The sequence below is a fragment of the Helobdella robusta genome (assembly GCF_000326865.2).
Source record: "Helobdella robusta unplaced genomic scaffold HELROscaffold_1, whole genome shotgun sequence".
NCBI lineage: Eukaryota > Metazoa > Annelida > Clitellata > Rhynchobdellida > Glossiphoniidae > Helobdella > Helobdella robusta.
Window position 1 is genome coordinate 3,107,566 of NW_008703570.1, and position 22,092 is coordinate 3,129,657.

The window sequence follows — 22,092 nt, forward strand, 5'->3', positions numbered from 1 at the left end:
CAACATGAAATGTTTTGATCAAGTTTTATTGAACTCTGGATTTACAATGCCAATGATATCGCGTAAGTTTCTTTTCATATCATTTTTGTTTTGCATTCCTTTGTCTGTTTAAACCATGTTATTGTTTTTTATTCATTACATTACAAACAATTTTTTATAAAGTGTAATGGAGGATCAGTAGATTCAATTTCAGTTAGTGTCATTTCATCTAAATATTAAAATGGTTGTATGCAGTGGCGCAACTAGACCAAACTTTCAGGGGGGGAGGGGGCAAATAAAATACTTTTGTAACACGTAAGACACAACTTAACAACCACTCATTCAAAACCAGACAAGTTAATTTTCCAGACCAGGTATTATTTCAAACAATAAAATGTTTAAAATGTTTATTAAGATTAAAAATATTTATTATTTTTAAAAATTTTACAAAACAAAGTCAAATTTTCTTTTCGATTTTGCCAGTTGATCAAGAACTTCATCTGCAGAGGGCACCTTTTTTCTTTGAATTTGCATCATCACCAGTCCACTTAGCCGTTCTTCGCACATTGTGTTCCTAAGATAACTTTTTAATTGTCTTATGCAAATGCTGTAGTGACTGGTAGTGTTGCAAGAATTTTTATCAAAACGTAGAAATTAGGATAAAATATCCTTTGTGAAATACTGATTGCTGTTAATGTCTCTATTGCATTACTTGGAATGTCTTTTCCTTCGTTTCTTTCTCGATGCCATTTTGCCTTCCAACAAACAATCTCATCTTTTTTTTTCATTTCCTGAGATGTTTTGTTTATAGAATTCTACTGTCTCAGATAAGTCTTCATATTCTGCGTTACAGATGTACATTGGCACAAACAGTTGTATTTTATGCCATTGAACCACATCCGTCATATTCTTGACTTCTCATCTTTTCAATATAAATCTCTGCTTATTTCAATGCCTCATTAGCAATGCCTTCACCTGTGATATTTTGAACTTCTTGAAAACCAACGAAGCATTCATGAATACAATCTTCGTTTAGCGTCCAGAGACCCAGTTCCCCGAGGTAGGACGTTGTTTTCTTTGCCATAAATTTTTTGCGCCAAATTAGACGATCAGTCATCATGAATACAGTCATCTCTAACAAATTTTAAAATAATTGTCGGCTGTTCTTTAATAGAAAAATCAATAGTTCCATCACAGAGCACAAAAAAGAATCCAGCAGCATCGACGTTATTTACAACATTTTTCTCATTAAATAATGAGTTACTGCTATAATTTCATTTTGTATCTTCCAACTTAGATAGGTTTGTGAACTTGAAGTTGTTTGCAGATGCCATTTTAGATTTTAGGTTTTCATCGCCAGCTAATAAACGTAGCCTTAAGCATTCTCTGAAATTTTCATCGTTCTCCTCTGGTTCTTCGGTGGAAAGTGGTTTGTTAATTGCGATTACCACGTAAAGCAATTCCTTGGTTTCCACAATGATGCGCTGTTTCTACAATAAGTATTAACCGTCTGCGGTTTCCTTCAATCTGCTTTTGAAATAGCTTTTCAATACCACTAGACCTTTGCTCGTAATGCCTCAAAAAAACTTTTAAAATTTTTACACAGTTCTGATGATACTTTTTATTTTTTTTATTTTTTTTTTTTATTTTTTTATATTTTTTTTTTTAGCCAAATAAATTACTTATGATGGAATGGCGTCGAGGGATATTTCGGTTTCATCATAGGTAGCCAAACGGCAACCCTCGATCTCGGGGAAAATGTCGTCTAAACGTGTGTTGTTGTCTGGTGATACTTTTTAGAAACATGAGAAGTGCAGTCTGTTTTCACATCCTTATATTATTTGTTCAATGGTCTAGTGACGAATATTCCAGAAGTTATATGATTCCTTTTATCTACATTATCAGGTGTAAAAAGGACACAATAAATGCAATACGGTCCTTGGTGGACATGACTCCATGCTAACCAAGGTCTGAATTCATTTAGATAAGCATTCTTAGAACGTCTTGTAGTTTTACTTGATTAACCACTGGAAAAACGTAATTTTTATCCGGACACCAATCATTTGTTAATATGGTGTACTTTTCTTCGTCAGTTGTTCTTTTACCAACATAAAAATCAACATCATATTGAGAAAAAGCTGAATTCAAAAATTGATTAATTGTCTCTGTTGTATCTGCCTGTTGCAATTGTTGTCTAGTTATCAAGAATAATTCTGAAGTTTTTATCTGTTGTTGAGAACAGTGTGCTGACTCTTCAACTTTATTAACTACGTCATCATCCAGTTTTCGTTTTTTTTTTTGGGAAAAAGTTAACCACAGTAGACTGTTTTGCAGACATGAGAATTCTAATAAAATTTAATATTATTAAATTATTCGCCAAAAACATGCATACATCTTAACTTTAAATAAACGAAAAAAAACTACCAATATATAATTATTTATTATTTTAAAACATCACTAACTTTTCAAGGTAAAGTAAATGAAGTAAATGTTGAAATTAAAAATGGAAGAATCTGAATTTTAAAAATATATTCAAAATATTTCAAGAGTTTTTATGGCTGATATTTATGTTTGTGATCATGGATAGGTTTTCAAAAGCTTCAGTGTAAATATTTTTTAATTTTGTATGTTTTCAGCATTACTTGCGTCTTGAAAATTATGAAAGATAATCAAAAAATAGTAACTATACTATACTTACCCAACCTTGTTGACATCGTTTGGATACAAACAAATGATGTCAACAAAAAAATAAATGACTTTGCATGTGCGTCAAGTGGATTTTCTAGATGAACGTTCAAGTTTTTAAGAATAATAAAGCACCCATAGAACAAATTTAAAAATTCCAAGATCTGAAGAAATTTGTCGAAGAATGTATTCATGATTGGAGATAATCCTCGTTGATAGGTTACAACCGTTATGATGCTTGATTTTGGCGAAAATCAATTACCTATTTACTTCAAAGGTCTTAGAAAAATCTCCTGTCAACTAATGTCGATCTTAAAAAGTTTTTGACAATTATGACTACACTTTCACCAGATGAGCCATGTGACTTCATTGCCCGAGAGACCGTCAAAGCACCAGTTCATTACAGCCTTAAATAATTCAAGTTCTGTTAACATAATACAACAAGGTTTAATAAGATGATTAAATCGAATCCGTTAAAATTACAAATGAATGCAAACGGAGAGCCTTAGTAATCGCAATAAAGCCAACCAAAATTTAAAAAAGTATTCATAAAAAAGTTTGTATAAAACTTATAAAATTGATAAAATTTAATAATTGACGATGAAAATAGTTCAAAATGATTTAAAACCAAACGCTCAATGGATATAGTCTGATTCAATAGTAGCTTAAGCAAGTTCATTCACCTAATCGTAATCAATTCGAAAGTTGAAATCACTTAAAACCTATCGAAAACCGATTGAAAACTTTCACCATAGTTTTAATATTTGTCTATTCTCTGACACTTATAAATTATATATTTTATAACCTATAAAGCTTTTCTTTCAATTCATTCTTTGATACTTCAAAATTTTTGTCGAAGTTAAGTGAATAATGTAATTGTGAATTTTGGCATTAATTGAATTAGTATTTCATGTTTTGAATTTAAAATTTTCTGATTTATTACCATATTTAAAATAATTTTTAGTTTTTGATGGTCATTGATAAACAAACAAACAGTTAATATTTAATTTTTGTTCATTAAGTTGGGACATTCAAGTTAAAAGGTGATGATGTTTTCCAGATAATTGATGCTGCCTTGAACTATGGCTATAGATCATTTGGTTGGGTTTCGAATTTTGTTCAGATTTTCTTTATTTCAAACACATTCATTGTTATATATATATATATATATATATATATATATATATATATATGTATATATAGTTGATTAGTTAGCTCATTTTTGTATGGAATTTAAATTGTCTCATCTGGACAGTTTACAGTAGATAAAGTTTGAATTGATATCGAGCTAAATGCGAAATGATTTGAACTGTCTTTGCGTGCCAGAAAGAATTAAATTAAAAATAGCTCTGATTGTGAAAGCTCATCTTAGAGAAAATGCTCCAGTTCATTTAAGAAAACTTCTGAAGCCTGTTTTGAAATTGGTATTTATGTTTTTGACCTGCTCCCGCAAGTACGGTTGGCCAGTCCAAGTACATAAAGTACACCATCCCTCAGCACGACCAAAGGTGCATTACTGTGAACATCTAACTCGTTCTAGGCTAGACGCATTTCGCAGCATAAGGAGTTCAAGTATCTTAGAAAAGTAGATAAGTTAGATTTTGGGCGGTAGTTGGTCGGTCGTCTGGAACGAGCAATGGCTTCTTCAGTAATGGTAGAACCTGAGCAGTTTTATAGAATGAAGGAACGCGTTCTATGCTGAAAACTGAACTTAACCAGGATTGGTACCAAAATGGAAGAGAACTGTTTAAATATTGAAGTTTGGATTGGATCAATAGGTGATGTCTTACAGGTGATGTCGTTATGATCGGTTCTTGTAAATTAGAGGAAGATTTTACTTTGATACTTACACGATAGAAAAAAGACAGGACCGGAATTAGAAATTGCTGAGGATATTGAAAAATAAATTTTTTTATTTTTTTTTCCTGAAAAAGGGAGCCGAAGGAATTAACAAACCTTTTGAAATCTTTTGAAACCTTTTGTTATAATGATGGACAGGGTGGCTGTGAAGGACATCGTTAGCCAATTGGTAAAGGATACGTGGGTTCGAATCAGTTTTCACAAATTTAAACTTTATGTAGATTTAAAGACAGCGACTTTGGTTAGATTTTTTGCAACCCTATAGGCGTGTTTCACCGCCGAAGGATTCAGAAGTTTTTTTTTCTAGATGTTTACACTATCTTTGTGCTTGGTGCCCCTCGTGAGAAAGAGCAAAAATATTTTTAAGGATTTAAGCGGAGCATGTTGATTTAGTAAACCCAATAAATACCAATGAAGGGTAGGGGCCAACTCAGGTCTAATGGAGCAGGAAGCAGAGTCGACAACAGCTGATAGGTCAGATTGAAAGATATTCTGATTAAAACTGGGTAATGGTCCATTTGTACTTCACCTTGAAGATAAAGTGTTATTATAGTAAAATCAGAATGCAACGACGTCCTTTAAATAATTCTATTTAAATTAAATATCTTTTTTGTAAATATTCACATTATTTAGACACCGCTCAGGTTTATAAAAATGAAGAAAGTATTGGCAATGCTCTCAAAATTTTATTGCCAAAGTATAATTTAAATAGAAAAGACATTTTTCTAATCACCAAACTAGGTTGGTATTATTAATTATTTATAAATCTTTTGATGTTTCTCTACATATTTATTGAAAACTGTTTGTAGGTCCTAAAAATCATGGAAACGTAAGATGTCGAGTGTTTTACTTACAATCACTCAGAAATTTGCAAACTGATTATTTGGATTTATTCTTGATTCACTGGCCAGCAGTCCAGGGTTGTAAACCTTCAGATGAAATTAATATTAAGTTAAGGAACGAATCCTGGCAAGAAATGGAAAAACTAGTCATTGAAGGTTCATGTGCAATTTCGCTCATTGATGATGATTGCAAAGCGATTCATAGTTATGGTAAATAAAATTTCAGGAAAAATAAATTCTGTTGGCGTTTCTAATTATACTATGAGGCATTTGGAAGAACTTTATAAATACTGTAAGATTGAGCCATCTGTTTTACAAGTAATTATATGATTTTCCTTGATTGCTAATTTATTTTCGATTTCATAATTGTTTTTTAACCTCCAGATTGAGTATCATCCTCATTTGGTACAATCCAAATTGTTACAATTTTGTCAAAAAAATAACTTACATCTGCAAGCTTATTCATCTTTAGGTTCTCAGGGTAATAATTTGGTTAGAACTATCGAAAATTTTAATTTTTGTCAACACCCTTAACTTTATTATGTGTTTCTAGCTGTTATCTAACAATCTGGTGCGACAAATTGCTTTAAAACATGCCGTAACAAATGCACAAGTATTGTTAAAATGGGCAGCCCAACAAAACATAGGTTATTTTTTATTTTTCTATATTATTTTTATTTATCCATTTATTGTGCTTTCAGTTGAAATAATAAAATAATTGTAGCGTGGTGATCCGTATGTTGCTCGATCGTGGAGTTGGTGTTACAACTTCTGTGTCGCAAAAAATTAATTTTTACTTAGAAATTATACACAAGCCAGTGCTGCATAATAAAGGTCATCAATGTGTGTATGTATATTTGACATTTGACACTTTTTATTTCATCAAATCAAAACAAAGAAATCAAAGAAATGATATCAATGAAAAGAAATGATCTGGAAATCGAAAAGAAAATATGGTTTTTTTGTAATGATCACCAGTGACAATTGTAAAAATGAGAATCAATCTTCGTTTTGCGTCCAGAGACCCGGTTCCCCGAGATAGAACGTTGTTTTCTTTGCCATCAACTTTTTGCGCCAAATTAGACGATCAGTTACATTAGAAATTGTAAAAATGAGAGCATATTTTAAATATTTTAATGCATGTAAGCATGTAAACTCACATTCATATTACAGATCCTAAAAAACCAAAAATGGAATCAAAATTATTAAGTAATCGACTCTTTTACGTTTTTATCAGAATATCGTTTGTAATTATACACACACACACCACATACACACACACACACACACACATATATATATATATATATATATATTATTGATAAAAATCACAGCATATTCGGCGTTAGTTAACTAAAACAAAGACGGTTTTTCGACGCGCGAACTCGCGACGTATAATTGTCCAGGGAAACTCCAAATTGATTCTGCAAACTTTTAACGACTGTCCTTGCGATTTATTTATGGTCATCGCAAAGGCCAGACGTACTGGAAATTGTAAGCGTTTAAAATCGAATGGTAAATCCGTTGGAATCATCGGTATCTGGGGGGTATCCATCGCAACTTTATTATTTCCAATGTCTAACAACTGCTTTGCAAACACATTCGCAGCTTCATCTTGTTGCAAAAATACTCGCATGTTAATTGTGTTTACTGTTGTTGTGTTTGATATGCACGAACTCGTTGTATTCTAAGCCTATCAACTTCATTATCACTCACTAAATAACGCAATACTGACATAGCAATACCACTATTTTCTTGATCTGTCTTTCTCTGGTCATCAGTGCGGTTAGCACCAGAGGTAGCTCTAGCACGTGAGCTAGCTCTTCCAACATTTGATTGACTGTGACGACCTAAGTCAGGTCGTCTTCTCCTCTGCATCGTAAACTGTCAATAATCAAAGTGAGAAAATTTCTTGCTCACTTAGCAGTAAAGTGTCACAATCACAAAACCCTCCCCAGACCTTCACGAACATTTCAAGACCAGGATAAGATAAATCCGTTCAGCCGTTCTCGAGTTTTAGCGAGACTAACGAACAGCAATTGATTTATATTATTATAGATAATATACTAATATAATTTACTTTATATGTATATATATATATATATATATATATATATATATATACATACACACACAAGGGGAGGCCTATTTATTATTATTATACAACACTTTTTTATGGGTTGAAGCAGGGATATGCAAAGAATCTCAATTTTTTTAACTTTAAATTATTTTCGGTAATGTCGATTTAGTTTTTTTAAATTTATTCAAAATAAAAGTAATTAATTACCACATTGAAAAACAATTTTAAAAAATTAAAATTTTTACATTTTAAATAAAAGCAATATTTCGAAATTATTAAACTTTTGACTCGAACTTTTGACTCGAACGATGAAAAATCACCCTCTAACTCCCCTTCGGAAGTAAGCTCCTTGTTCGACCGTTAAAGCGAGCGAAGGCCGTTATATTTTTCTAGTTATGTGCATATATATACATTATATATATTTTTTTTTTTAACAATTTAACAATTTTTATTATGGAGACATGAAGCAATGCTTGTATGGCCACCTCCAAAAAAAAAATAACATAACGTAATATGACCAGAAATAAACAAAACACTATATAACATAATTAGCAAAAAGAGATGTTGCAAAACTGAAATTGTTCAATTTACTTTAACATGAAAATCACTAAAATTAAAGTTCTAATCAATTAAAATATAATTTTAATGTTCATAATATAAAAACCAAAGTGTCATGAAAACATATTGATGAAATATAAATGATATTTAACATAAACTTTAGTTTTATATATTTAATTAAACAGCAGAAAAATATTCAAAATTTGACAGCATAATTATTGATTTCTTAAACTTAATTATGCTAGACAATAATTTTATATTAGAAGATAAGGAGGACCATAATTTAATACTATAAATAAATAAAGAATTAGAGAGCAGATCAGTTGTTACAGTTGAAACATAAAATTCAGGGGTATGTCTAGTTTGTCTCTTAACAATTGAGTTAGATTTAATAATAAATTTATGGAAATAACTATATACATTTTTAACTTAACCATTTTATAAATAAATATTAAGATTCTTAAATTATACAAATAATTAATTGATAAAATACCAGGTTTTTTGAAAAAATAAGTTATATGATCAAACATATGAAGATTATATATTATTCTTATAAAATAATTTTGACACCTAGTAAGGATTATTATATGTGATTTTGTATTTTTACCCCAAACGATGATGCAATAAATAAAATAAGGATAAATTTTTTGTGGAAATGTTTGTCTTAGTTTATTTATAACACCAAGCAAGCCCCTTAGAAATTTTCTTTGAAATATCCAGAATATGTTCCCTCCAATTCAAATTACTTGAGAGTGTTATACCCAAAAATTTTATTGAATGAACTCTAGGGATTAAGTTATCATCAATAAAAATTTATCAGGTTAGATGCAATAGATGGACCAAACAAAATACATTTGGTTTTTGATAAATTTATCTTCAATTGATTGAATTTCATTCATGAAGAAATTCTAACTAATTCTTCATTTAACACTTGAGTTAACTCGATTATGGATTTACCATTCAACGAAATCGTTGTATCATCTGCATATAATATGAATTTTAAGCGTGATGATGAATTTGTAAGATCATTTAAAAAATGTTAAATAAAAGTGGTCCCAAGATGGAACCTTGTGGAACACCACATTTGATGGAACGAAACGAAGAAACGGAATCACCCATTGAAACATATTGTGCCATTCATAAGTGGAACCTCTAATACCAACATTAAAAAGTTTCTTTAACAATAAGTCATGTCTTACAGTATCAAACGCTTTAGATATATCCACAAACACTCCAATAGCCAAATCCTTAGATTCAATACTATTCAAAACATATTGATTTAAATCGAATATAGCTAATTCAGTAGAACAGTTTTTACGGAAACCATATTGTCTATCACTAATTAAATTATAATTATCTAAAAAATTGGATAAACGATGATGGACAACTTTCTCCATAATTTTAGAAAAAGTAGAGATTATGGATATAGGTCTATAATTATTTATTAAATCACGAGAACCAGATTTATATAAAGGGATGACTTTTTACGTCTTCAAACAATTTGGAAAAATACCCTTCTGCAAAGATAGGTTTATACAATGGGTTAAAGGTTTATATATATATATATATATATATATATATATAGTTGTGATTGCGGTCAAGATAGCGGAAAATTTAATTTTGAATGGATTATTGCGTTACTTATGGAACTGTGATGGAAATTTGAAAGTTGCGCTAATGAAGTATTACAAAGTTGAAGGCATTGTATTAAGTCGAAATGTTTTGTAACGAAAAGCGGAAAAATCGTAAATCAAACTGCCGGACCTTTCTTTAAATTCTGACAAAGATAAACAGTTCACTGTATTCCTTGGTGCTGTCAAACATAAATTTCCAACATTTGTATGGCCGAACATTGCAAAATATGTCAATGCGACAAATTTTGTTATGATATTGCAAACGAGATGTTGAGCGACACGAAACCGGCCGTTATTGAGTTTCTTCACAGCCATGAAGATAATGGTGGACATTCAAAAAAATGTTCAACGGTTTGCAAAGACACGCAATGAATATGATGTGAAAAATGTGAATGAAAGAAATGAAAATTTACTGATACATTCAAATTAGTGTAAAGTAGCTTGCCAACACATGAAATGAAGGTTGAATGTGGTAGTAAAAATGCCGCTTCAGCCCCTGTCGAGAAGGGTGATAACGTAAGCAACGCTATCGATAGTGCACGAGTAGTAAATTTAGTTCGAAAATACAGCGTTGTGCGTGTCGAAGATTCAATTAAAAATATTGAAGATAAATCAGAATCTCAAAATTTCATTTTGGTTTTATTTTGTCCCATCCAATTCGAACGTTTTTGCAATCGGTTGTATAAGTGAATGCACATCTAACTTATGATGAAATGAAACTATTTTTTATCATTCTGGACATTCATGCGGGGCCGTTCTTGGTTGGTTTGATATAAGCTGAAGTCTGGTTGGAATAAACCATTTTCGAGGTGGCTGATGAAAATATCTGAGTAAGTTAATTGGTCATGGACATAACGACGGTAAATTAAAAGTTTTCTGAATCTTTTAAATATGTTATTTACAATCGTACCCATACAAAAAGTGGCCTAATTTACATTTTTACCTGGTCACCGAATTTGCTCAGTCGGTAGATGTGCCATGTTTTGCGCTGCTATTACGCGATGGTACAGTTCGAATACTATCTGTCCAAAACTCGAAGACCATCATACTCGTAGAATGCGGTACTTGCAGGTGCATACGCATTGTGTTTGTGCGTCGTGTGATGTGAATGGTGTACAACCTTTGTGGCGCGAAAGTTTAATTAAAAGTATAGAATCTAAGTAGCTCTGCTTTTGACAGAGCTACGTCATAAAGAATAAAAAAATGAAATGATTCAACACTACAAATTTGTACTTTTTTGTTATTATGGTTAGAAATGTGCACTGATTATTTTGATTCTGTTTGGCAACAAGTTACATTTTTCGAAATAAATAATTTTTAAAGTAAACTTAAAGATAGAATTTAATAATTTTTTATCGTTTGATAACATTAATTATGAACGTCAACCAACTTCTCATGAATGAACAGTTTCACTTGTGTTATTTTTTTTCCCTTTCAGGTGTCATTCCCAAGTCCACAAATCTTGAACATTTAGCGGAAAATTTAAAAATTTTTCATTTTCAATTGACGGAAAAGGACATCGATGATCTTAATTCGTTAGATAAATCATGTCATTATTGTTGGAACCCTGAGTGTGTCATCTGATCAGCTAACTTATTCAAGTGCTTGGCGGTATTTTTGAGATTTTTAATTTGAAGATCTCGCTAAAAGTGCAACTTACAGAGATTGACTACAGAAATTGTGAGTGAAAATTCTTGAATTTGAAAGCTAAGAAATCTGCGTCTGCAATGCAGGTCTAGGGTCGGTCGTCAAGAGTACAAGTCTCATTTTATTTAAAATCGTCCATCAGTTTTTGCTAATTTCACTTACTATAATGTTTTGAAATGATTTTTGTTAAGACGAATTTTAAGAGAAATCTCAATTTTTTGAATATTTGACATGCAAAGTTTATTTTTTCATTTAAAACATTTTGGTTGAATGGAATTTTATTCTGATATGTACTGCATAAAATTTTGGGTTTTTGGCTATCTTTTTATAGAAAAATTTATTTTCGTTGAGTTTGCATTGCTCAAAATGGTGACCATTGACGAATTCTAAAATTTGTCAAACTTATTGTTGGGTTCGATATGTGCGCGTGCAAAGTGTGCAGGACTAATATGGGAAGATTATACGCGTACTGTGCACGGACTACAATTTATATTTTAGCGATAAAGTTATTTGATTTTCACTTTTTTCATTTTGTGAATTACTTAACTATCTGTTTTTCTGTTTATATTATGTTTGTCGATTTCATAGCAATAAAATAGTTAACAACCTTTAAAATTATAGGTAGTTAAGAGAAAGGTTTTAAATGGAGATTATTCCTGATTCTTTGAAAAGATTTTTTAGCTATGAAGTGAAAATATAATTGAGCATACAAATTTATTGGAATCAAAGTTTTCTGCAGGAATAATTGCAGAATGCTGATAAGTTCTGGTTTATGAATTGCGGAAAAATTGTAAAAAGCTGCAGGTGCAGACTGGTTTGGAACATCGTGAAAGGTATCTTTAAGATAGCCTACTTTAACTAGCATTGCAAAAGCAATCGGTTTTAATAAAACTCTGATGCAACTTTCTATTGTAATTGTAAGATCAGGTTTTGTGGAGGTCGATGGTCGCCAATGTCCTGAAAGGATAAAGCACGAGAAAGATGGAGATACTTTGACTTATTACATGGTGAATAAATAAGAATAAATTTAGAGAGGTGGCACCATGATTTTACCGCACTGGGTGACAACGACACTAGCGATAGCGACGTCACTGTATGTTTGTAATGAGTTTTGACAAAGAGTTAACAATAAGTCTGTGGCAAGGCATTTTGCATATGCTGATCCCTACGAACCCTACAATTTTAACTGCACGATTTTAGTTTTTTTTTTAAGTAAAAAGAACAACGTATAAAAGAAGTGAATGAAAACATTGATTGTCGCTTTGTTTGGACGCTTTCTAACTATATTGAGTTGAAGTTTATATGAGAATGATTTGATTAGACATTTTGACTAATTGATGCCAAGTGCAATTTCGAGTACGGTGCAGTCTTACAAAATTTAACAATCGTAATAATAATCATGGATTCATAAATAATTTTTGAATTCTGTTGCTTCGCATCGACTGATAGGTGAAAAAAATTGCATCTTACCGCGGTTTAGTTTAACCTTATAGCTTTTATGTGAAAATCAAGTTTCAATTAGATGACAGGTAAGACGAGACGATCGATCATATTTATCAAACAAATCTCTAGGTGAACAAGTTGAACGTTTGCACATGTTTAAGCAATAGATCTCAGTGGATTTTTGTGAGGGTACAGTTGTTAGGTTTAAGTTTAGTGAATTTTAGTAGTTGTCTTGGCTTTGACTCTAATTCTTATTATTAATAAATTTTGTCGCTTTGAGTTATTTCGTAGTGCGTGCAGTGACCGGGTTTAAAGTGTGTAATAGACTTTCAACCTTTATCGTATCTCACCCATTGTACGCTCTACTGGAAGCAAGGCAAGCAATTATTATTATTATTAGAAAATTTATAAACCGCTTTTTAAATAAAAAGATCTCAAAAGCGACAACAGTAAGTACCAATAAATATACAAAAAAAGTTACAAACAAAAAACCATGTTACACCCATGGATATATATATATATGTGTATATATATATATATATATTTCCATGGTTACACCATGGCAACAGAAACAAATTTGGCAAATGATATTAACACAACAGTTTCCAATCAAAAGAAAACCGATCTATAGAACACGTCATCAGCAATTACATTACAATTACATTAATCACGTGAAATAAAATACTACCTAAACAGATAATGTTTCCATTGCTTGCAGAAAAGAGGAAACGGTGGCAATCCGTTTTAAACTACCGGGCCAGTAACGCCAAAGTTTTTTTTTTGCTGGCCATCAGACGTGTTTGAGGAACATGCAGTAAGTTCATGTCACCTGATTTCAATTTCGGACGTCCAGGCTGTGGGCAAGATTTAGTCAATCTGTCAGCCAGTTAACCAGGAACCAATCCGTTCAGCGCTTTAAATGCCAAAACGGCAATTTGACAAACTTCTTTTTTTCAATGCAGATCCCTAAGAATTGACGTCACATGATCGTACTTCAAACCTCCGACAATTAATTTTGTGGTACGATTTGAATCGATTGTAGTTTCAGAACTGCTTGTTTTGACACGCTGTAACATAGACTGTTACAGTAGTCTAATTTTGTGTGTATAAATGCGTGGGCTAAGCTAATGAGACATCTTTCAATTAGCCTAATAAGCCTCAACATCCACAGTCGATGATGACACACCGTAGCTAGTGTTTACCTATGTGTGAGTCCATAGTCATTGAGAAATCAAAAATTACTCTAAAATTGCGGGCCGACCGACATTATTCAACTTCACTGCTACCGATGCTAATTGAATCAAATTGTATTTTGTTTATTTGCTGCCATATACCAACAGGTAGGAGTTGTGTTTTACATTGATTTATTAATAATTTAAGTTTATGCTCAATCGTCCAAGAGTCAATTTGTGACATACACTGAAAAAATCTGTTGACAAGGAGTTGTGTTGAAGCCAAGTCACAGCTAGCAACAATCTGGATATCATCCGCAAATTTAGAGCCAAAATGAGTTAATGATATCTAATACATCATCTGTGTACAGCAGAAACAGTATAGGTCCAAGTACCGAACCCTGCGGCACACCATTATTAACCTCTCGAATGGATGATAAAACATTGTTAAACAAAATCTAGTGCTTTCGTACAGAAAGGTGTGATTCAAACCATGGTCCTGATGATCCTGTAGGGATCAAACATTCATTTATTAACTATCTTATGTATTAATTATTATTAAAGATTAATGCAATTTTCAATGTTACCTAATCTATGTTAATTTTTATGTATTTGCTTCTCTCTCGATTTCTCCCCTTTTTCCTGATAGCTTGTAAAACAAAACGGTTCGAGATTCACGTGGGAATAAAGATAATATTTTATTACGCCTGAATTGTGTTTGTTTTATTTATTTTAACTCACAACAAGGTGTCTTGTTAGTAGCATAAGTTCGTACTAACAATCCCTCCTGAAATTCCAAAACAGTGTTGAAGCTTCCTTAATAAGATAGAATGGTTGACACAGTCAAATGCCGCACTAAAATTGAGCAATGCTAATAGATAATTCTCCTGTCAATCAATAACTATAAAAAATTTGACGATACATCGAACAGTGCAGTTTCAGTTGAATGAAATTTTTTAAATCCTGATTGACACTTTGGCAGCAGCCCATGTTGATTCAAATGATGAACCAGCTGTTTGTGAACAATACGTACCATGAGTTTGGATAAAAAAAAAGGTAGATTAGATAACGGTCTGAAATTTGCCAAAATGTTACTGTTTTTTATCAGTGGAATAAATGACGTCGGATAGAATCCAGATACCAAGCATGCATTGATAAAAACCGTTAAAAATGGATTAAATAAATTGACATATTTCTTGAATATTTCAGTTGGCTAATAATCTAGAGAGCATGACTTTGATGGTAACTTTAATAAAACTTGACAGATCTCATCACTGGAATATAGTTGAAAAGACCAGAGTTTTAGCCGACAACATTGATAATCTGGCTCATCAGGACCATGCAACAGTTCCAATATTTTATCAACTTTGTTTTTAAAAAATTGAGCAAAATCATTCGATTGACATATCAGAAGTGTTGACTGCATTTGTTTTGCATAGAACTTTATTAATGATAATTTTCTATAGATTTTTTGAGTCAGCACTCCCTCGTTTTTTTTCGTTTAATAGAAAACAATTTATTTTCTTTATAATAGCATTCGCAAATACAGCCCTGCTAATTTTACAGGAATTTAGGTGATATGCTCTCTTGAGTCTTCTACAACACTGCTTTAACTGCCTGCAGTCTTTATCAACATGATAATTCAACAGTCGATATACGAAGGTGATGATTACGGGGAAAGACAGAAACTATGCGGAATTTTAGATAGAATCAGAAAAACTCGAACATGTAGACCAGTTTGTGTATCTTGGCAGTCTTATAACCTGTGACAACAACTGCACAAAAGAAATTGACAGAAGGATAGCAATAGTCCATGGAATGTTCGCATCGTTGAAGGAAATATAGAAAAGTAGAAATATATCTATAAAAACAAAGTTGAGAATGATAGAATCTTGCGTTTTTCCGAGCTTGCTCTATGCACGTGAGACATGGACAATGAAGAAAAGAGACAAAGACAAATTGGAAGCATTTGAGATGAAATGTTGCCGAAATTTATTGGGAATCAGTTGGAGGCAGAAAGTAAAGAACGAAACCATCAGAAATCAACTTGCAAGACAGAAAAGAGTATATGACAAAGTCCGGGAAAAAAAATTGGGATTTTTTGAACACATTTGTAGAATAAGGGAAGATAAATTGATTAAGATGGTACTTATGAGGAAAAGATTGGAAGAAAAAAAGTTGGTAGGCTTGCAAAGAAAGTGATAGATGACATTACTGAATGGACTGGTGTTGGTATTCTGAATTCAATAAAATTGGCCAAAGATAGAAAAGGTTTTTGGAAAGAAAAAAAAGAAATGTAAAAAGCTTGCTTAGATGTACACCATCGGCCTCGACGGTCCCCTGATGGACAAAGGAGGATCATTGATTGATCGATTGAATCTTCATCAAACTAAGGTGAGGTTGAAATATCTTTAAATGTGACAATGTGTTTGGGTGCAACAGTATCCGTAATGATTCCAATCTCCCTTTCAAATAAATTAAGCAAGTATTCAGGATCGTTTGATTCAAATGGTCCACAAATTGGCGAGTTTAATATCAATGAAATGAATTTTTTGTAATCAACTTGATTCCATGATCGAACAATTTTCTTCACCCCGACTGGAAAACTGAACATCATCGGAGAACTTATCTGAATCAAGGAATGGTCAGAATATACTCCGTGAAGTCCATGAGAATTCAGGAAATTCCGTCGACGAGACCACCAAATCCAGTATGCTGCCATGAGCATGGGTCGGTTCATTAACCCGATTTTTTTAAGTTCAATAAGTTAAATAACTGAAAAACTTCTATAATCTGCGTGAATGTGCATCCTCTATTTTTTCTAAGTAAACATTAAAATCTCCAGTTAATACAACAGAATCTGCGCAAGCGAATTTGTTCTTACATCAATGTGAGCTCATTAAAAACAATGGTATGACTGGATGAGAGCCTGGTCGGTAAACAGCTAGTAACATAATTTTCTTCTAATCACAAACAAGTTTCAAAGCAACTGATTCAAAGGAGTTTAGAGGTAAAGGTAGAGGCAGGTAATTCAAATTATCTTACTTTAAAACTGCATTTGTAGTAAACAATTTTTCATCCATGTAGATGATCACGCGGGTGTAAGTAATTTTCATAATTTAAACCCTGTGGCATAGCTAGTTTTACAGCCACGTCATCTGATGCTGCAAGCCATGTCTCAGTCAAAACAAGAATATCTATACTATCAATAAGCAAATTATAAACAATATCAAATTTTGACCTAATATTAAGTAAACCCATATTTATAGCTGACTGGGTTCTTGTCCTGTCTTTTCTTGATGATCCTACTCTTCCCCTTCTTGTTAATTTGTTAGTTTTATCTAAAATTGATTATTGTAACTTGTTCTACTATGGTCTTCCTGATTCTATGCTCAATCCTTTAAGTAAAGCTTTTAACTCTGCTGCTCGTCTAGTTGCTCGTGTCCATTTTTTTTTCATATATCTCCATATCTTGTTCTCTTGCTGGCTACCTATAAAATATAGAATAATTTTTAAAATTTGCACATTTATGTATAAGTCTCAATCTAAATTATTTTCTAAGTACTTATCAGATATATTAATTGAACCTAAATGCACCGGTTTACGATCGTCGTCTTGTTCTCGCTTCTTCTTAACTCGTGCTAAACACTCTTTTGCTAAATCTGTTTTTGCTTTTTCTGGCCCTTTTCTCTGGAACTCTCTACCTACTTCTCTGACTGCTTCTCCATTATTTACGAACTTTAGAGCGGATCTCATGACCCATCTTTTTGCAAAATTCATTGAGGAGCGCTGTTGAACATCGCCAAAATAGCGCTTTACAAGCTGATTGATTGATTGATTGATTGATCGATCGATCGATTGATTGAAAGCAAATGCCGGCCGTGAAGCAGAAGATGTGTTTGGTATTTTGCCCTGTCGATTTATTTTGTAAAGAAATGATGTTACGCATCCTTTATAATTGATGCTGGGGGGCTCCAGCAAATAACCGTTTTCAGCGTAAATTTACGGCGTAATGACGTAATTGCTTCCAAGTTGACGTTTAGAACAAACGCTTCTTTCACTTGTATGCAACTCAATGAGGCTGTTTTTGCTTCCATAAAATTTAGTTTTATTTTAAATTTGTATGCAAATAGACATTTATTCATAAAATTTATTACAGCTAAGGAGCTATAATAATAATTTATCACGTACAGTATCTTTGGTATTTTGAAAATTAATATCTTTGGCTAAGTCTTTATATTGCTTTATTATTTATATGTCCGCCTTGCTTGGTTGACGTTCGTTGAAGATTGTGAGTGTGTTTTAATTAATTGAATTCGAGTTTCAAAACGAATTAATTTGAAAGTATCCTACTTTCTCTAAATTTACAACGATTCCTAATGTCGCGATATTCATCTTCCTTGGACTGTAAAATATATGTTGGCGATTTGCCGAAAGACGCCACTGAGGATGAATTGGAAAGTGCTTTTTCAACATTTGGACCAATAAAAAGTTTATGGGTAGCGAGAAATCCGGCAGGATTTGCGTTTGTTGAATTTGAAGATGTGAGAGACGCAGAGGACGCTGTGAAGACTTTAGACGGATCGTAAGTTGACATTTTTAGCATGTTTTGTTTGGTTGTTAATTTTTTTTTATAGTTGGGCGCAATGCTAGTTGAAGCATGCTCACTTGCACAATAGTAAGGTGCTTTGTATGTCCGGCAATGATAATAAAAAAATTTAATTGAAGTGAAAATCATTAATTTCAGCTTTTTCTTGTATATATGCTGGCAGGTCGCACAATTTCAAAAAAAAATTTATAAAACTTTTTTTTCTTATAGAGCGACATTTGCTGATTAAAATAATACTAAAAATTTATTATCGTAGCATTTATATTTATAGAGAAAACGAAGGCAAAACTTTACATTCAGGACTACAGTAAAACGTGAGATAGGTACTCCTATGGTATCTTCCATGTTTACAAAAAATCATAATGTATTTTTAATAAATTAACTCCGTCCATTTTGAATTACCTAGCGCTTGATTATTTATTTATATCAAATTGAAAATAATTTTATACAAGTTAATTCTTAGGTAAGTTTTTTAGATCATTACTTGTCAAATATCAATGGCTTATGGAGTGGTTAGGGTTTGTTATGGCCTCCATTTTTAACAAAATTTTCAATCATTTCACAAATGATTGAAAATTTTAAGCACTCCTTATTTGTGAAATGATTGAAAATTTTGTTGAAAAGGGAGGTCCTAACCCTGTTAACCACCCCATAAGCCATTGATTGTTATCAAAACAGAAATTTACTCATATTTTAACTTTTTTTTATTTAATGTTCACTATTTCTACTATTTGACAAGTAATGATCTAAAAAACTTACCTAATTAAATTATTTTCAATTTGATATAAATAAATAATCAAGCACTAGATAATTCAAAATGGGCGGAGTTAATTTATTAAAAGTACATTATGATTGTTTGTAAACATGGATGATACCATAGGAGTACCTATCTCACATTTTACCCAGGACTACAACGTTTGTTTACATTCACTACCTCTAATAGAGAGTAAAATAAGCTCCTCCTACTGCAATTGGAAAAGTGCATTGAGATTAAAATAGATGCAGGTGCTTTTGCGTGTATAGGTAGATAGATTTTTTTAATGATAATTTGTTTATGTTTTTATTATAATTTGCACATATAGTTTAGTAAATTAAGCCTTTTATATGTTTTTATTATAATTTGTACGTTTAATATTACACGTATAATTTAGTAAACTAAACCTTTAATATGTTTTAAATTGTTTAAATCACTAACCCTAACCTACCTGGTCAATTTGCTGTACGCATTTAAACAGACAAATGTCACAACAAGAATTGAACCAATCAATAGTTGTTTTTTCTTTTTTTTTTGTTAGACGCACAACCAGGTCAGTAAATGTCACGCCGTCAGCCATCGTATTGCTTTCCTAAATATTACAACATATTGATTTATAATTAAAGGCTTAAATTTTAACATTAATCTAACATTTTTCTAACCTAATGTTTTTCGAAGTATTATAACATATATTACTCATTATTATAAGTCATTATAAGTTAATGCTTAAACAATTATAAATTATAAAATTATTTAATCAATATATTACTATGTTAACATATTTAAATACGAAACAAACGTTTTTAAAATTTTTCTATCTTTTATTTTTCTCAATCAACTTTCTGCATATTAGTAGGAGGCGCTTTTGTAACTCTCTATTAGAGATAGTGATTTTTTCAAATATATTATCTTTTGGTTATAAAATAAACTACATTCAATAAAAGTTTGAAAAACATTAATCTTAATTAAAAAAAATAAAAATATTAAAAATTTGATAATTTCATTAATATCTGCCTTTATTATTATTCATTTAAATTGTAAAAGTTTTTAAATTTATTGACAAAAATAAATAAAATAATTATTTTAGAGCATAAACATATCACTTCAATGGTAGCATACATAACTTGAAGTTGTTCATGCAGTGACTGTTGTAATGTTGTTTGTGTAACATGCTAGATGTTTCAACTTCGTGAATCGCTATTGCACATAAAAAAATGTAAGCTGGGCAATAAGTGAAACGTCAGAAAAAACAAAAATCACTGAGCTATGACACTTAATGATTTGAAAGTTATCACCCATTTAATTTATAATGTATGTGCAACATTTGCAGGAATATATGTGGTGGCAGAGTTCGTGTAGAATTTTCAACTGGAAAATCTAAACCAAAACCCTGGCAGGCAGCACCGAGACGTGGACCTCCCCCTCCATTAAGTGGTAGAAGGGCATTTAACCCGGATGATAGATGTTATGAATGTGGCGAGAGAGGCCATTATGCTTATGATTGTGAACTAAGACGTGGCAAAGGCAGAAGAAGGTATTGTTAATTTCACATTTCTAGAAAAAACATTTTAAAAAATTTAAATTGTAAAAATCCATGTTTAATAAATTTTGCATTATGTTTTGTAGTTGAGATATGACATGATTAAAATCATCGACTCAAAATTGATGTAGATCATTCAACAAAATACCAACCAACCATGACCCAAAACGATTTGATAGAATGTTGATTGCAATCAACTCTACTCTTTTAAGTATTAAGATTCATCACTTTCATCAAACATCAGCTTCGACTGATTTATTTAAAAGTGAGTTAATCAATTAAATATGCCTAAAACTTTAACTAGACATTAACAGGTACATTATCGACTGGATGGTACATGCAATGAATGCTGCTTTATTAATTAATTTTTTATCTGTATCAATGCTTTCCAAAATTGTCTGAATGCATCTCTTGGGTCGATTACAACATCAAGCAGTTGCAAGTGATAACTGGGTGTGATGGCTGATATCAAAAACAAAATTTTATTAAAAATTTTTTTAAATGTAAGATATCATAAAAAAGACTAGAAAAGTTTTATAAAACTTGTAATGAACATATTAACTACTTTTTCGTAAATAGACTTTACTGAAATTTACAAAGATAAATAATTTTGGAAACACTGTTTTTATATCTTTTTATAGATCATTAATTTAACACTAAACGATTTAATTTTTGCTAGTCCCAGATCGAGAAATGTCAGAAGGTCAAGAAGCCACAGCAGGTTTGCAGTTCACTGATACCCAATTTCAAAACTTTTTAAAAATAGGACTTAATTCTACATTGTTTACTTGAATTCAATTTTTGAAAAATGTCATTTAATGTAGAGACAGATCTCGATCTAGAAGACATTCCAGATCTAGGTCAAGTTCGAGACGTAATTTAAGGAATAAGTCTTCTAGAGGCAAATCAAGAGATGATTCAAGAAATGGTTCCAGAAGAATTTCTAATGATCGATCTAGGTAATGTTCTAAAATTCCATTTTATGTAGTGCTTTCATTTATTTCTCAATTAGTCACATCAGAAAATTTGTGTAAGATTTTCACATAATGCAATTTTACATAATACCATTGACGCATTGTGGAGTAAAGTAAAATATTTTTACACATTCTAGATCACATTCTCGGCATTCAAGAGATAGATCCAATTCAAGAAAGTCTGGGTCCAGAAGATCCGGTTCCAGAAAATCTGGTTCCAGAAAATCGCGTAATATTTCTCGGTCAAGGAGTATCACAAGATCAAAAAGTAGGTCGGTTTCAAGAAGCAGGTCAGCAAGCAGAAGCAGATCCAGA

General features: G+C 31.6%; 4 protein-coding genes across 4 annotated transcripts; 2 read left to right on the forward strand and 2 right to left on the reverse strand.

Moving 5' to 3' along the window:
- Positions 1-4: 4 nt before the first annotated feature.
- HELRODRAFT_63316 (hypothetical protein) lies at positions 5-11,222 on the forward strand (the record flags this gene model as incomplete). Its single annotated transcript, XM_009010671.1, has 8 exons — positions 5-62; positions 3,687-3,764; positions 5,158-5,265; positions 5,334-5,522; positions 5,593-5,684; positions 5,751-5,858; positions 5,920-6,013; positions 11,077-11,222. The coding sequence occupies 8 exons, from the start codon at positions 5-7 to the stop codon at positions 11,220-11,222; spliced, it is 873 nt and encodes a 290-aa protein (XP_009008919.1).
- A 5,067-nt stretch (positions 11,223-16,289) lies between these two features.
- HELRODRAFT_158665 (hypothetical protein) lies at positions 16,290-16,628 on the reverse strand (the record flags this gene model as incomplete). The annotated part of the gene is made up of 1 exon (XM_009010672.1): positions 16,290-16,628. The coding sequence occupies one exon, from the start codon at positions 16,626-16,628 to the stop codon at positions 16,290-16,292; it is 339 nt and encodes a 112-aa protein (XP_009008920.1).
- A 641-nt stretch (positions 16,629-17,269) lies between these two features.
- HELRODRAFT_158666 (hypothetical protein) lies at positions 17,270-17,680 on the reverse strand (the record flags this gene model as incomplete). Its single annotated transcript, XM_009010673.1, has 2 exons — positions 17,270-17,391; positions 17,488-17,680. The coding sequence occupies 2 exons, from the start codon at positions 17,678-17,680 to the stop codon at positions 17,270-17,272; spliced, it is 315 nt and encodes a 104-aa protein (XP_009008921.1).
- A 599-nt stretch (positions 17,681-18,279) lies between these two features.
- On the forward strand, positions 18,280-20,807 carry HELRODRAFT_63593 (hypothetical protein; the record flags this gene model as incomplete). Its single annotated transcript, XM_009010674.1, has 2 exons — positions 18,280-18,485; positions 20,594-20,807. 2 exons carry the CDS (start codon positions 18,280-18,282, stop codon positions 20,805-20,807), a joined length of 420 nt encoding a protein of 139 aa, XP_009008922.1.
- Between the last annotated feature and the right edge of the window lie 1,285 nt (positions 20,808-22,092).